Source organism: Pseudonaja textilis, chromosome Z, assembly GCF_049901715.1.
Source record: "Pseudonaja textilis isolate UNSWEBS1 chromosome Z, rPseTex1.2, whole genome shotgun sequence".
Lineage (NCBI taxonomy): Eukaryota > Metazoa > Chordata > Lepidosauria > Squamata > Elapidae > Pseudonaja > Pseudonaja textilis.
Window position 1 is genome coordinate 131,253,721 of NC_142008.1, and position 16,174 is coordinate 131,269,894.

The 16,174-nt window shown below is 42.5% G+C and overlaps 1 protein-coding gene across 1 annotated transcript; it reads left to right on the forward strand.

Annotated features, from left to right (window-relative positions):
- The first annotated feature begins 10,936 nt into the window (after positions 1-10,936).
- IL11 (interleukin 11) lies at positions 10,937-14,976 on the forward strand. Its single transcript, XM_087915231.1, has 4 exons — positions 10,937-11,345; positions 13,052-13,138; positions 13,789-13,947; positions 14,184-14,976. The coding sequence occupies exons 1-4, from the start codon at positions 11,061-11,063 to the stop codon at positions 14,346-14,348; spliced, it is 696 nt and encodes a 231-aa protein (XP_087771357.1). The 5' UTR covers positions 10,937-11,060; the 3' UTR covers positions 14,349-14,976.
- Positions 14,977-16,174: the final 1,198 nt, after the last annotated feature.

Sequence of the window (16,174 nt, forward strand, 5' to 3'; positions counted from 1 at the left end):
ATAAAAACTGCACCAACTCATTCCTCCCCTTTCACACACCCACATAACCACAGGGGCATGTTGCCCGAGTCTTCCAGAAAAAGAGAGCATACAGAGTTTGCACGCTGCAGTTAGTGCCTGGTTTCTATTAATTCAGTCCCTGAAATTTCTTGTTTAGCTTGTTTTAATTGTAAGGGAAGCATTAAAATGACTTATCCGTTTCTGAAACATGGAATTGTATTATAACTTGCCTTGGTGATTGTTCCGATTTTATTGATCTCAGTCTCTGTACAGTAAAGCAGTAAGAACCTGTCCGGGGTTTTTGTAGGACCATGTCTATCTAGAAATAATACTAATATTATTAAATTACTAAAAACATCCTAGATCTTTGGGAAAAATCTGATTGTCAAAAACTCCAAGTTAGAACGACTACATGTAAATATTGATGAGGAGGAGGAGGAGGAGGAGGAGGAGGCCAAATCCAATCTAAATACCTGGCTGTCTGTGTGACTGATCATAGTTCAGGTAATCCTCAATTTACAATCATTTGTTTAGTAACTATTCAAAGTTACAACAGCAGTGAAAAAAGAATCTTATGACCAGTCCTCACACTTATGATCATCGCAACCTCCCCAGGGTAACATGATCAAAATTCAGGCATTTGGTAACTGGCACATAATTACAATAGTTGCAGTGTGCCAGGGTCATGTGATCATTATTTGTGACCTTCCCAGCCAGCTTCAAACAAGCAAAGTGAATAGTGGAAGCTGGATTTGCTTAATGACCGTGTGATTCAATTAACAACTGTTAAGCAGTGGTCTGCTTAACAACTGTGGCAAAAAGCTCATAAAATTGAGCACACTTAACAATTGCCTTGCTTAGCAATGGGGATTCTTGTCCCAGTTGTAGTCTTAGGTCAAAAACTACTTGTAATTGGGAAAGACTCAATAAGCGGATGAAAATGCCAAATCCAGTCTAAGCACCTGGCTGACTGTGTGGCCAATAATAATAGTAGTAATCCTTTATTTCTACTGAACTGGTAGAAAAGATCAAGTTGGAATTGGTCTCCATGATATTTCTAAGACCTGATTCTTAATAACACGGACTAGATTTACATAGCATACAAATTCTCAAACAATTCGCCCTTATTTTAGCCTAGCCTGTGCAAACACAGTAATAAAGAAACAAACTAGGTTAGGAAACTATCAAACGTCTGAGATAGTACAAGATACCATTCTTATGTGCACTTTTTTAAAAATAAAGCTTTGCAACTATAAAACTAAACTTCAGAACCTCTCTGTCTGCATTTTAGTATCCAAGTACCGTAGAAAAGTGGAATTCCCTGTATACAGCCCATTCGATCATCTCTTCAATCTTCATTCACCTGTCTTTTAAATGAATTGGATTCCTACAATCCCTCTGCAAAATTGGTTCCCATTTATTTCTCTGATAAGTATTTACAGGCAAAGAGGTTGCGGGGAAGGGAGAGGATGTCCGTGGGTTACCTGGATGCCTAAGGGCCTTAAGTTGTAACTTCACACCATGACTAAGGTTTCTGTAGTGCTCTCTTCGGGGTGACCTTATCTGTCCATGATGGAGCTGCCATCAGAATTTTTATTAGTTCAAAACCTGTAGAGCCTGAACTTCTCTTCACCAGGTCCTCGGTTTTTCCCATCATCCCCAATCAGGAAATTATAAGCAAAAGATAACATCTTCTATTCTCCTTTCAAAAAAAAAAATTCAATAAGAAAAAAATCTTGAATTTCACTTGCCTCTCAAACCGTTTTCTGTTTGCATTTCTGGTACATAGTTGCATAAAGAAATGCAAAAATTGCCTTTGAATTCAATAACACGAAGAGGCCTAACTGTGTCTCTTTTTCGGCCGCCTGTTTGCATCGCCATCCCTTCTGGAAATAGATTTTTAAAATATCATCCTTCTTACTGGCTCACCTCTTTCTCCCTGGTCGCCTTCCCAACTGACTAATAGCTTTAGGATCTATCCTTTCCCTCTGATGGTTGGCAACTGCTACAGTTTTTAAACCATGTTGACTTGACCTAAATTGTGTTGCCTGCTACTTCTGTATAATGAGGAGCTCAGTTGTCAGTGAATGTGCTTGATGACAGAGGTGGTATTTAGCCGGATCTGACCAGTTCTGGAGAACTGGTAGCGGAAATTTTGAGTAGTTCAGAGAACTGGCAAATGCCACCTCTGACCGGCCCTACCCCACAACTATTCTCTGCCTCCCGAGTCCCAGCTGATCCGCTGGGTCTTCTTTTGTTGCCCTGCACAGGAGAACAGAGCTGGAAAGCAGGTTAGTGGGGTGGGGAGGGAATGGAGATTTTGTAGTATCCTTCCCCTGCCATGCCCATCAGGGCATGCCAGTAGGCCATGCCCTCAGAACTGGTGGTAAAAAGTTTTGAATCCCACCACTGCTTGATGGGTATATGGGAGTTTTTTAAAAAATAGTATTTTGCAGAGTATGGTCAAAAAAGTAGAAAAAAAACCCAATCCTCAAAGTGGCAGCTGTGACATGGCAATTATCGCTCAGCCTCAAACTGATGACAAACAAATGAAGCTTCAGTCGTAACATTAGAGCCGCCATCTTCTTTCTTTCCCTTTTTTAAAGCCCTCCATGCAGACATTTACATAGTCCCAAGTACATTTAAATAGTCCTACTATTATTGTAAAAAAAGGAGGAAAAAAAGAAGAATCTATGGTGAGGGGATATGGGTATGTGTGCTAGGTGTGTGTATGTGTGCACCTGATAGAGTTTTAAAAATAAAGATGGTTCCTTTCACCCAGAGCTAGAACAGATCAATAGCTGTAAAACAGCAACTCAATTACAGTGTGGTGAAGATTTCAGAACTGCTAAGAAACTTTATTTCAAATGGGATTTCTCTATCTCTGCAGATTTATTTCTTCTGTTGAAGGTGTAAATAGCCTTTGACTTATAACCATTCATTTAGCAACCATTCGAAGTTACAGTGGCACTGAAAAAAGGGACTTACAACGGGTCCTCGCACTTAAAATTATTGTGGCATCCACACAGAGATGCTAAATTCGACCACCTGGTATGTATTTACAATGGTTGGAGCATTCCAGCATCATCTGATTGCCATTATAACCTTCCCAGACAGATTCTTCCAAGTCATTTATGGGGGGGAGCCAGATTCACTTAATGATCACATGATTCACTTAACAACCATGTGATTCACTTAGCAACTACAATGATTCACTTAACAACCATGGCAAAAAAAGTTGTAAAGTCAGGCACTACTCGCTAAATCGACCTTGCTTAGCAATGGATATTCTGGTTCCAACTGTCATTTGAGAACCGTCTGTGTTGAGGGGAGGAGGAAATAGTTTAAATGGTGGACAGACCTCTATAATCATTGCCTGATCTACCCCGTTTTAGGTGCATTGGCACATGTCAAAGAAGGGCATTGTTATGACATAAATCTTGATTATTATCATCCCTAGGTAGCAAAAGGTGCTAATTGTGCGATGACAGCATATGTGAGGTATTGTGCCTCTTGCAAGGAAAGATGCCAGGTCAGCTATACAGGCAGTCCCTGACTTATGACCACAACTGAAACCAGAATTTCAGTTAGTAAGGAAGGCAGTTGTTCAGTGAACCATGATTTTAAGATCTTTTTGCCTTGGTTGTTAAGCAAATCACTGCAGTTAAATGTATCATGCAGTCGTTAAGCAAACCTGGCTTCCCCATCGACTTTCCTTGTCAAAAGCTGGCTGGGAAAGTCGCAAATGAGGATCAAGTGACCATGGGACATTGAGAACCTCCTTAATATATGCCAGATCCAAGTATCTGAAGTTTGAACACATGACCATGTATGTGGAGTGCAAGTGGTTAGACAGGTTGTAAATCACTTTTTAAATGGTGACTAAATTAGTGGTTTTAAGTCAAGGACTACCTCTAATTTGCACGTATAGCTTAGGAGCTGGTTCGGGGTATATGTGCTTTCCTAGATGGCCGTGTGCCTTTCTCCGTGGCTCCTCCTGTGCATGCCTGTCTGTCTCCATTAAAGAAAAGGGAAGGCATCCAGAGATACATGCACGCTTGAGCCTTGCACACATGGCTACTGGGGGGGAAGGGTTGTGCCCACCCAGCTGGAGTTGCTCGTGCAGCCATCTGCTGCATCAGCTCAGGACCTCTGACGCCTTCCCTCACTCCTTCATCCAGCTAAGCAGGCCTATAAAATCCCAATGCTGGGAAAAATCACCCTCCCTTCCTTCCTTGAGGTCTGAGAGCTGCACCACATGATGCCAGCTTCTTCTGTCTCATGCTGCTGGGTCTTTTGTCTCTTGGCCTGGGGAGAATGGAAAACAAAATCTTAGGTTTATCTTGGCATGGTGTGAACCTCTTTGTCCGTGTCTTCTGAAGGAGAGCAACTAGGGGCTTCAGGCTGCTTGGGACTATACTTCAGCCAATTCCTAGTTCTTAGCCATTGACCAACTCTGGGTAAGCTGGAGACCCAGAATATCTGTACAGCCACCCACTGTCCAGGCCAGTCTGCTCATTTACTGACTTCTCACAGCAGCCAGAAAATGTATTAATCCATTAGTGCCAGCAACTCTTTGTTATGTTTCCAACCTTACGTTGCCTAGAGAGCCACCCCAATTTAAAGAGTTTTAAGGTGAACACCTACAGAGTTTCACATACTCATGTTGCACCAAACAGGAATATCTTAGCAACTGCATTTCTACATGTTTTGCTCCAGGGAGTTGCAATTGCCTGCCTCTGTAAATAAGATTGGGTGAAAAGACTACGTTTGCCATCCTATCAGATACAACCCTATACTACCTGAGATTAATCTGGCTTTAATACTTAACAGGATACTTTAATACTTAACAGAGTTGGAGTGGATCTTGGTAGTCTTCTAGTCCAATCTCCTGCTTGGTCAGGAAACCCTGTGCCATTTGAGACAAATGGTTGTCCAATATCTTCTTAAAACTTCCAGTGTTGGAGCATTCACAACCTATGGAGGCAATTTGTTCCACTGATTAATGGTTCTGACTGTCAGGAAATTCCTCCTTAGTTCTAGGTTGCTTCTCTCCTTCATTAGTTTCCATCCATTGCTTCTCATCCTGCCTTCAGGTATTTTGGAGAATAGGTTGGCCCGCCCCCTTCTTTGTGATAGCCCCTTAGATATTGGAACACGGCTTTCATGTTATCTCTACTCCCTCTTTTCATTAAAGTAGAAATACTCAATACTTCTCAACCCTCCTTTTAACTGCTTCTTTTACCAAAGCTACCAGTTTGGCTAAGTCTATTTTATTTCTCTCAATCCAAACACCCTTCTTCCTGGATGTCTAATCTTATGCACCCTCCATATTAATTTCTAAATGCAAACACAACCATATTTATGTGTGGGTCTCCATGAGGAGCAAAGGAGCATAATACCCATTAAAGCTTTGACTCAAGAGAAGAAGCAGCTGCTTGGGAGTCAGTGGCTTTAATGATGCTCAAGAAAGCCGTTTAGCTGGGTCTTGTAACCAGTGGGAGGATCCAGGCCTTTTCTGATCTATTCATTCCTAAGTTTGCAGGGTAAACACAAATTGATCAGGTCCTTGGGTGAATTTACTCTGTTACTCTCAAGTATCTATTTGTTTTGAAGTGTCTTCGCCTTGCCTTTCTTAACTATTCTCTCCGGGCAGATTACAATAAAGCTCAGCAATTTGGTCTTCTTCCAATCCAGTGGCCAGCAAAACTGTAAAATAGGCACCCAAAAGCCTTCACTTGGACATAGTATAAAGACAATGACGTCAGGGACCACGGTGCCGTAAGAGGAACTGCTTTTCTGGGATTAGCCCAAGGCCCGCTGTAACCCCAGAATGGTAGGTTGGGAGATATTGAGAGGAGATATTGAGAAGATCAACACGTGAGCCAAATTTCTCTAGGATCAGAGGAGTCGAAAAACTTAAGGAGGACTAAGGGCCTCATGTTTTTATTCCACCTGCTCGGGATCCCAGTTTAATTAGTACTGCTGGCTGGGTTGGCGAACCTGGGGAAGATGTTGTCTGAAGCCCTTCCAATCTGTGCCAACCCGGGTTTTTTTTTGTATTTACTGGCAGGCTGAAAGTGCTACTCATATCTACCTAAACATATTATGGAAAGGAAGGCTGCTCCTCATATTGCATAATAGGAGAGAGAGAGAATAAACAGGAAAAGGATTTTGAGGCATAAGAAATTCCCTTCTGCACTCAAATGTACTGGTAATCCATGACAGTCAACAATTTGTTTAGTGACCAGTCAGAGTTATAACGGCACTGAAAAAAGTGACTTACACTCGATCCTTTCTCTTAGGAGCTTCACAGCATTTCTACGGTCACATGATCAAAATTTGGGCGCAATCGGCATATATTAGTTAATCTTCCTGGCCCGGATGCCATAAAATTACTTTTTACATGCTGTAGGGGAATGAGAAGCGTTTGTTTCTTAGCACCTGTCTTCCTTCACGTTTATTTATCTATCAAGTTTATCTGCTACCCATCTCACGATTCAAGTGACTCTTGAGTGGGAAAAGTTGCTGAGTGACCATGAATTGTCTCAGGGTGGAGCTCGAAGGTTTCTTCAGAAAATCCCAGAGTTGAGTAGAAGTTACAGGCAATCCTCGACTTACAACCACAATAGCAGAATAACAGAGTTAGAAGGGAGCTTGGAGGTCTTCTAGTCTAACCCCCTGCTCACGCAGGAAACCCTACACCATTTCAGACAAAAGTTTGTCCAGCCTCTTCTTAAAAACTTCCAGTGTTGGAGCATTTACAACTTCTGGAGGCAAGTTGTTCCACTGATTAAAGGAGCCCAAATTTTCCACTGCTAAGCAAGACAGTTGATAAGCGAGTTATGCCCCATTTTACAACTCTTTTGGCCACAGTTAATAAGTGAATCACTGCAGTTGTTAAGTGAATCATGTGGTTGATAAATGAATCTAACTTCCCCATTAACTTCGTTTGTCAGAAGTCAGCCGAGAAGTCTACAAACGAAGATCACATGATCTGGGACACTGCAGCCATTGTACATATATATGGCAGTGGTGAAGTGCCCAAATTTTGTGCTTCATGGTGACGCTGCGGCAGTCATAGTGGTGTGAAAAATACTTAGAGGTCACTTTTTTTTCAGTGCCATTGTAACTTTGAGCTGCCACCAAACGGATGATTTATAAGTTAAGGATTACCTGTACTTGCACCAGGGATGCAAAATAGATCCGCCGCAAATATCTCTCCAGATTTCTAGAGTTCTTTTATTCACATATGTCTTGATTCACGGGATCCGGGGTTACAAATCCACAGGCTTCCCCGGCAGACCTCTTTGGCTGCCCCACCCCCACCCTCCAAAAAAAAAAATTGCCAAACTATTTCAGCTCCAGGAGCGGGCAGAGAAAAAGGCATGAAAAACGCCAACCACCTTTGAAATCCAGGCCGATGCCTTTGCTCCTGGCAAGGGGGAAAATATGCAGTTTGCTCCCTAACACAACACCGGATAGCTTTTCCATGAAAACACCTTGACTCACCCCATCCTTCACCCTCCCTCCTGACCTAGCATCACTGTTTCCGAATACCAAGAGACCTTTTTTTTCCTTACCTCATGGCAAAGGCGCCGGGACGACTCTCTTGCAGGAAAGGAATTCCCTAACCCAACAATCCTTCTCTCTCTTCCCTGCCTGTCCAGCAGACATGTGTGTTCAGAAGCGCTGCCAGATGTTTTTCAGGGGCACCTCTAGGCCATTCCTGAATTCCCTCCACATCCCAGGCAGGGCTTTTTTTTCACACCTAGCCTAACCTTCAGAAAGCCCCCTGAAACCCCACAACTCCATAAACTGAACATAGACACCCTTCATCTTAAAATGCTCGCTCTCTGTCTCGGCAGGTGCGCTTCCAGTTGAAATTCACCTCAGAAAGAAGCAGGATTTGGGGTGAGGATGGGGCGGAGGTGGAGTTCTTGCTTAAATAGAGCAAGGTTTAGAAAACTATGAAGGGACATCAAATGCTTCAGTTTCACATTTCTGCAGTATAGGTAGTCCTCGACTTACAGTCATTTGGTTAGGGACCATTCGAAGTTACACTGGCACGGGAAAAAGTGACTTACAGCTGGTCCTCGCACTTCTGACCGTCATAGCATCTCCACATTCACATGATCAAAATTTGGGTACTTTGCAACAGGCCTGTATTTATGACAATTGCAGCATCCCAGGATCATATTCGAGACTTTCCCAGCTAGCTTCTGACAAGCAAAGTCAGTAAGAGAAGCCAGATTTGCTTAATGACTGCATGATTCACTTAACAACTGCAGTGACTCACTTATCAACCATGGCAAAAAAAAAGGTTATAAAATCATGCGTGACTCAGTTAACAACTTTGCATAGCAACAGAAATTCTGGACCTGATTGTCATGGTAAATCGAGCCCCACCTCCTATAAAACATTATCCTTTGAAAGGATCATATAAGCGACTTTGTTCTTCCATTTTCTCGTCTTTTCACATTATGTTAGCTCATTTGCAATCAACCAACCTCAGTGTGACTGTGACCCATCTGTAAAATGACATTAATAGCCAGCATTAACGTGCCTATTGTATTAAATCACAATCTAAGTTTGCACCCTAAACTCACCAAAATGATCTGGGTTCACCCAGAGGGCAAAGTGACACAGAACCACATAGTTGAGGCTAACTCTACTAAGGTGCTGTGTGAATGGACCTGCTAAGACTTATTTCATTTGGTGAAGGGTGTTGGGTGAACATAGCCATAGAATACAGCAGTATCACAGGATTTATTTTGAGTAGAGTTAATTAGGAGCTTAAAGAATTTTGAACCGGGAACCGGCTGCAGGGATTAGATCACCTCAAGGACCCAGACAAACACACACACACGTACACAAATATTTTAAAATATTCCTTGACACTTCTCTCTCACCAAGTGGAAGAAAGAGGTCTTTTGAAGAAGGAATGTCGGTGCAGGGGTGGGGGTTAGATTCTAGAAGAAAAAATGTGTATAAACTAACATCAAATTCTGCAGGCACTATGTTAATCCATCAAAGTGACAGAAAAGGACATGACTAGAAAACAGTTTCATTTGATAAAAGCATAAGGAGATGGGCTTTGAACCCTTAGCCTCAGAGGATGAAAAGGGCCTTAGATGAATTGAGACGTACACAGGCAGGTCTATGCATTAAGCCTACTTTGCAGGCCTAGGGGTGTCATTCGGACAACATACTAACTAGCCTTAGTTCATTATTTGTGGTTTACAAATAGTGCTTGACTTACAACCACAATCGAGACTGGAAAATTCAGTGTTAAGCAACGCTATCATTAAGTGAGACATCATATGACTGCAACCTTTTTTTGACATGGTTATTTAGCGAGACACCATGTGACTGACTCGTGGCTTTCTGCTGGCTTCCACATGGATGTTGGAAGCCATCTGAGAAGGTTGCAATAATGGGACGCTGCATCCATCATAAATACCTGCTGGTTGCCAAGCACCCAGAGTTCTCCACTCCTCTACTCATTGTAGAATACCTTATGCCACCAGACTTGAAATTCTAGATCTAGAAAACCTTGAATTATGCCGTCTTCGGTCTGATCTAAGTATGGTATATAAAATCATACATTGCAATGACTTACCTGTCAATGAATACTTCAGCTTCAACCACAACCACACAAGAGCACACAATAGATACAAACTCAAGGTTAATTGCACCAAACTTGATTGCAGGAAATACGACTTCAGCAACAGAGTGGTCAATGTTTGGAATACTCTACCTGACTCTGTAGTTTCTTCCCCAAACTCCAAAAACTTCAACTTTAGATTTTCTACTATTGACCTCACCCCTTTCCTAAGAGGTCTGTAGGGGGCGTGCATAAGCGCACCAACGTGCCTACCGTCCCTGTCCTATTGTTTTTTTTATTTTTCTTACATGTACCTATTTCATGTATTCATAACTATGTATATACTTACACCTATTATCTTGTAAGCGATTGACAAATCAAAATAAATCAAAATAAAACAATAAGGTGACACAGGGTACCGTGATGGTCATAAGTGCAAGAACTGATGGTAAGTAACTTTTTTCAATGCTATTGTAACTTTAAGCAGTCGCTAAAGGAATGGTCATAAGTTGAGGTCTACCTGTATTCTCTTTTGCAAACTCACCACTCAATGTAGCACATGAAATGAGAGCGAATTCACTCATGTTTATTCAGAATAAGCGTCTGGAGCAAACACAGCCAGCAAACCCAGGGCTGCAGAAGTGGGGGCATTGAAAATGAATGTCAACAGTCTTATGTCTATGGAGATTCTCTGTCATCCAGGTCATGGTTGTCTCAACGGTGCTTTTTCAAAAGGCAACTGGACTTCCTTTGATTTTGCTTGAAGACGATTCACTTCTCATCCAAGAAGCTTCCTCAGAACAGAGGAAGCTTCTTAGATGAGAAGTGAAACATCTTCAAGCAAAAACAAAGAAAGCTTCTTGGGTGAGAAGCAAAATGGCTTCAAACAAAAACAAGGAAAGTCCAGTTACCTTTTAAAAAAGCAACTTTGGGTCAACAACCTTAGAAATAGGCTCCCAGTCTAAGACTTCATCCCAAGCTACTGGATAACTCCTTATTTGTGAACTCTTTGCCTTTAAGGGTCCATGTTTAGCCATGAGAACCAATCAAAATGGAGTTAGTAGAATCCAGAATAGTAAAATGAATAAATGAATGGAATCTCTTCAAGGTGCTAATCAAGATAGTTTCAAAATGTTTTCCAACTTCATGGATGTAGGCATTCCTTTGTTCTCTTTCTCACCCACATCAAAGTCTAGTTCTCAGGGAAACAGGAGGCTGCCCCTTGTTCCTTGCTGAATTCAGAAAAACAGATTTCCCTATAAAAGAAATGAGCAAGAATTTACAAGTAAATTTCACGCTCTCAAGAATTCAGAGATGGAAGTTTCTCATCATTCTACAAATATTAATCAGCTCACCAATATAAGAAAGTCTGTGTCACACCCAACAATAGTTTCATGAATAGTCCCAATCTATGAGTCATTACCACTGACTGTCTCTCCTGTGGTTTACAGAGATGGCTGTCCCATATGCACAGGTGATGTTTTGGAAAAGTTGGTTTATGGCCCTTGATTTTCTAACGGCCATCCTTGACCTCTCTCTCTCTCTCTCTCTTTCTCTCTCTCTCTTCTTTGCAGACGGTGTGTGCCAGATTGTAGTGATGCTACTGAGTCTGTATGAAGGACTCTGGGCTGCACCTAACCCAAGACTAAAGCCCACAGACCCACGGACGGAGTTTGATTCCATTATTGCCTTGACCAGAAACCTGCTAACTGATACTAAGACTCTTTCCAACCACTTTGTAAGTCCAGCAGCTTTCCCTATTGGAGTCCATCAGATATTGTTATTGTTGTTCTTGTTGTAGTGCAAAGAAGCAGAAAAAAAACCAGATCTTGTACTCAGGTCATGCAAGATTCCATAAACTGATGATAAACACCAACACAGTAGTCAAAATGATTCACTGGAACATCTATAAAAAGTATCATGTACCAATTATGAAAAATTGATGGGAACACATAGTTGAAAAAGTAGTAAAAAAATGAACAGTAGTTAAGTATTTCAGTAGTTCAAATATTGTGGGATTTCTGAATATAGACTTGAGCCCCAACACACCATATTATTTTATTATTTAGCGTATGGCAAACATGCCAGATTTAATTGGTTAAGAAGAAGAAAGCACAAATAATTGAGGTAGCAATACCAGGGGAAATCAGAATAGAAGACAAGGATGATTGGAAAGTATCAGTATCTGAACATCAGAATTGAAGGATTCTGGTATAAACTGGCTGTGGTAGTCCCAGTGGTTATCAGCACACTAGGGCTCCATACCCCCCCAAAAAAATCTTGGGTGGCACTTAAACAATTTGCAGTTTGACAAAACGTCCACCTGCCAATTGCAAAAGGCCACACAGCCTAGATCTACACATATGATACATTATGACATCCTAATAATCTGGATAGTGGAGATCGCCATACCTGGAGATGGCACAATAAAAGAGAAAGAACTGGAGACAATCACAAAATAAAAATCCTGAAAATGGAAGCACAGAAGAACAACTGTGGCACAGGAAAGCAAAAGTAGTACCAATAGTGATGGGTGCAGTCCCGAAGCAACTGGAGCATCCCTTGAACACCATTGGCATTGACAAATCCACCACCAGCCAATTGCGAAAGGCAGCTTTCCTTGGAGCAGCTTCCATCCTGCGACCATTCTTCAAACACCATCAAACTCCACCTGCCTATCCCAGCTCCTTGGGAAGACCTCAATAGCTAGACAACTATGCCCAATTCGGTGTAAACATCTGGCTGGTTGTGCAACCAAACAAGAAAGAACGTTGCCTTCTATGAAGGCAGGAAATTGTTCATAGAGCACTAGAAAGGTAAAGTTTGTTAAAGACAAGGTAGCTTTTCTCAACCTTAGCAACTTGAAAGTTGGGTTGGGGTTGAGAAATACTGAAGTTCAGAAAGACTTGCAGAGAGCATGTCTGGGTTTTTTTCCCCAATATTTGCTTCTGTGCAACAAACACCTTATGTCTTACGTGTGCTTGTGCATGTACAACGAGACCCAGAACAGGCTGCAAATACTCTTGGGTCACATGACCAGGGAGTGGGTGGGCTTAGAATGGAGCAGTTGATAGCATTCTGATCCACTGCCCAGCTGCCTCTCCTACAGGGATGCATTAGAGAAAAACTTTCTGGATTGTTTTTCTCCACTGCCTGCAGCCTTATTCAACCCATTTTTGAGCTCAATCTTTCTTTTGCTGTTTCCCCCACCCCATCATACCAAATTTGGTGCCATTCTCTTCATTTTCCAGATACTTGTTCTACTGATGGACCAGCAGGCGGATGTGTTCTTAGCCTCTAATAAAAATCGGTTATCTTAGATTTGGAGGATCCTTGGGTTGCTGTTTAGATTAGATTATGCTAAATTAGTCCTTTTAAAAGTAAGAGCTGCTGTTTTTGCCATAATTGGCTTCATATTTGTCTCTTTTTGTGTTCTCTATACAGAAGAAACATTTCCCAGCAGATGGTGAACACAAGCTTGAAACGCTGCCAGTTTTATCCATGAATGCTGTAGAACTTGCCAACATCCAGGTAAAAACAGCCCTATTTTTGGGTGCCCCTTTAAGATTCTTTATGGCATCATACCTTGTTTCCAGAAGCCGGCCTTTCCCAGTCTGATGCACTCTGAGTAATATAGTCCAAAATATCTAGACAGCATCAGTTTGGAAATGGCTCATTTTCTGTCTGGAATATAAGGATTTCAATGAGAATACTGCTTTTTTTCTTACCATGATTCCCTCTAGAAATGTTGGATAATAGTTCTGGTTATGTTCCAAGTTGGTGTGAATTATATTCCAAAATAATTTGGAGGACAAAAAGCTCAGGAAAGCATTTGTAGGAAATCCAGTTGTTGGTGATTTCAGATGCTTCACAGCAGCCTTCTCCAACTAGGCACCGTCCAGATGTATGAACTTCAACTCCCAGAATTCCTCAAACAGCAAAGCTATTGCGAGAATTCTGGGAGTTGAACCAAGCTGGTGAGGGCTGCTTCATCATCGTTTCACTTTCCTTTTCCTTTTGGTGACATTTCCTTGGGGAACTTTCCCATTTTCTCTGGAAATTCAAATCAAACCAGTTGCTGTCCCGTGTCCCTAACATCTCAGTTTCTCCATTGCGAGTCAAGGATGGGGCAGTGGAATCATTCTCCTTCATAATTTCGGTATGGTTTTCCCTTCCTCCAGGTTTCTGCAGGTCTAGTCCGGTTTGCCTCTGATTTGCAAAGCTACCAACGGCATTTTGAGTGGCTGAAGAAGGCAGCGACATGGCTGCGGCCCATGGAACATGATATTGGCACAGTGCACACTCGGCTTGAACGCCTCCTTAGAAGACTGGAACATCTGGTAAGGTTGGAATGAGTGGGCTCAGAACAATAATATCTGTGGTGCAAACCTTGAGGAAGCCACCAGGTGGCAGGCAACAAAGTATTCTGATTTGTTTGTGTCTCTTTGCTGTCCTCTAGTAGTTCCCAGAATCTTTGCACTCCAGGTATGATAGCTCTAAATTAGCAGGCATCTAAATGGAGTTTGCTATTTTTCCTGTGGACAATTTATCTCACACTTGTTCTTTTCCTCTCCAGATGACAAAGCTCAATGTCACCCGAACCAATGATGCTTTTCCAACCCTCCCAACCCATGGGACCCAATGGTCTGCTGTCCAGGCTGGACATGCCATTGTCCACTCATTTCACCTTTATTTAGACTGGGCAGCACGGGTGCTGGTCTTGATCCGGAACAAGTTGTGAAAAACCAAGAAACAAAACTGTTCAGATGTTTGGGAGATGTTCTTCACAGACCAGGAACTCTTAGTGCATATCCCCTATGGAGGAGGGCTCCAAGAAGGAAGGAAAAGCTATGAGACTAGATTCCTATTCTAGCAGGTGCAGTGGAGAGGGAAGAGAGAAGATCTGCCTACCCACTAATAACTTTTCCACATTGTGGGGATGTTGTGGAACAAGAGACAGCTTTTTCGATTCCCTCAGAATGATCATCTTATCTTCTCCTTGCAGGCTTGGAAAAATAATTGGGGAAAGCATGCTACCCCTTCTTTCAAGGAAATTTTTAAACCCTCCTGCTCTCCATTGATAGAATATAACTCATTTGGACATGTGCATCGAACTGTGTCAAGTAGAGGGGAGCCCATCTTGGAGGATATCATTTACAAATCCTTGCAATATTGTCCATAATGGTGAAGGAATCCTTGTTTCAGACACAACTTTGGGGCTATTATTGATCTGGCCTGCAGGGACACAATCTATGGTGCCCTCCCAGTTTATGCTAGGGAGAGTGGTGTGGAGAGGAGTTATATGCAGGGGTGGGATTCTACCAGTTCACACCTATTCGCTAGAACCGGTTGTTAACTTTCTAAGAAGTTTGAAGAACCGGTTGTTAGAAGAAATTACTGGCCTAATCCTGTAAGGAAGGCAGGAAGGAAACATTCTGGTGTTGCTTACAGAAACTGCCTCTCCGTTAACCCTTATCACATTCTTGGCAGGACTAGACTTCCTGTCTCCGGAACGTCTCTGAATTTTTTTCCCCCTCCATTGTTGGTACTTTGCTTGTGTGAAGTGACCATTCAAAGTTACAATGGCACTGAAAAAAGAGACTTATGACCTTTTTTCACACTTACGACTATTGCAGCATCCCCACAGTCACGAGAGGCCAGATAAGGGGATGCGTGCCTCGATGTGAGTGATGTTGAGTTGGCCATACCCAGCCAGTCACATGACCACCAAGCCACACCCACCAACTAAGCCATGCACACAGAACTGGTTGTTAAAAAAATTGAATCCCACCCCTGGTTATATGTCTAGGCTGATCTGTACCCTGTTACGCTTCTGATGTTGGTTGGCATTTGTAGAAGTTCAATCTCAACATAAGCAGAGGGCATGAGGTTAGGGGTAGTTTTTCCATGGAAAGTCACTATCTATCCTGCTAATTGAGAATAGCAATAGCACTTAGACTTATATACCGCTTCATAGGGCTTTACAGCATACACTAAGCCAGAGTTCCCCAAACTCTCCAGCAGGGGGAGTAGTTAGAGGGGATGGTTCCGTGTGAGCTATCAGCAAGTGCATGCATGCAGCTCCATTTGTATGAACGGTGGGCATGCACCCTCACCACTTGTGCAAATGAAGTGTGTGCACACATACTCTCCTACTGCTTGCACAAGTAGGAATGCGTGCACACATGCTCATTCGCCGTTTCTGCGGCCCAGTTCCGTACGGCTCACTGCCCAGTAATACATCATGGGCAGGGGATTGGGGACCTCTGCTACAAGCGGTTTACAGAGTCAGCATATTGCCCCCAACAATCTGGGTCCTCATTTTACCAACCTTGGAAAGATGGAAGCCTGAATTAATTTTGAGCCGGTCAGGATCGACCTTTCTGCAGTGGGCAGAATCAGCCTGCAATACTGCATTATAACTACTGTGCCACCAGGGCTCCTGCATAAAGGCATACTGGACACCTCAAAAGATTTAGAGATTCTGGAGCGTAAAGGAAGGAAAGGTATAACTTGGAGTGAGGAAGGGCATCCTTTCTGGGGAGGCTGGGCCTTCTCAACCTGTCA

What these genes read in the sequence shown, in the direction of transcription:
- IL11 (XM_087915231.1), top strand. Translation starts at nt 11,061, where the DNA reads ATGGCTGTCCCATATGCACAGGTGATGTTTTGGAAAAGTTGGTTTATG. An exon ending in AGACTCTTTCCAACCACTTT is followed by an intron (nt 11,346 to 13,051) that starts GTAAGTCCAGCA and finishes TTCTCTATACAG; the next exon opens with AAGAAACATTTCCCAGCAGA. An exon ending in TTAGAAGACTGGAACATCTG is followed by an intron (nt 13,948 to 14,183) that starts GTAAGGTTGGAA and finishes TTTCCTCTCCAG; the next exon opens with ATGACAAAGCTCAATGTCAC.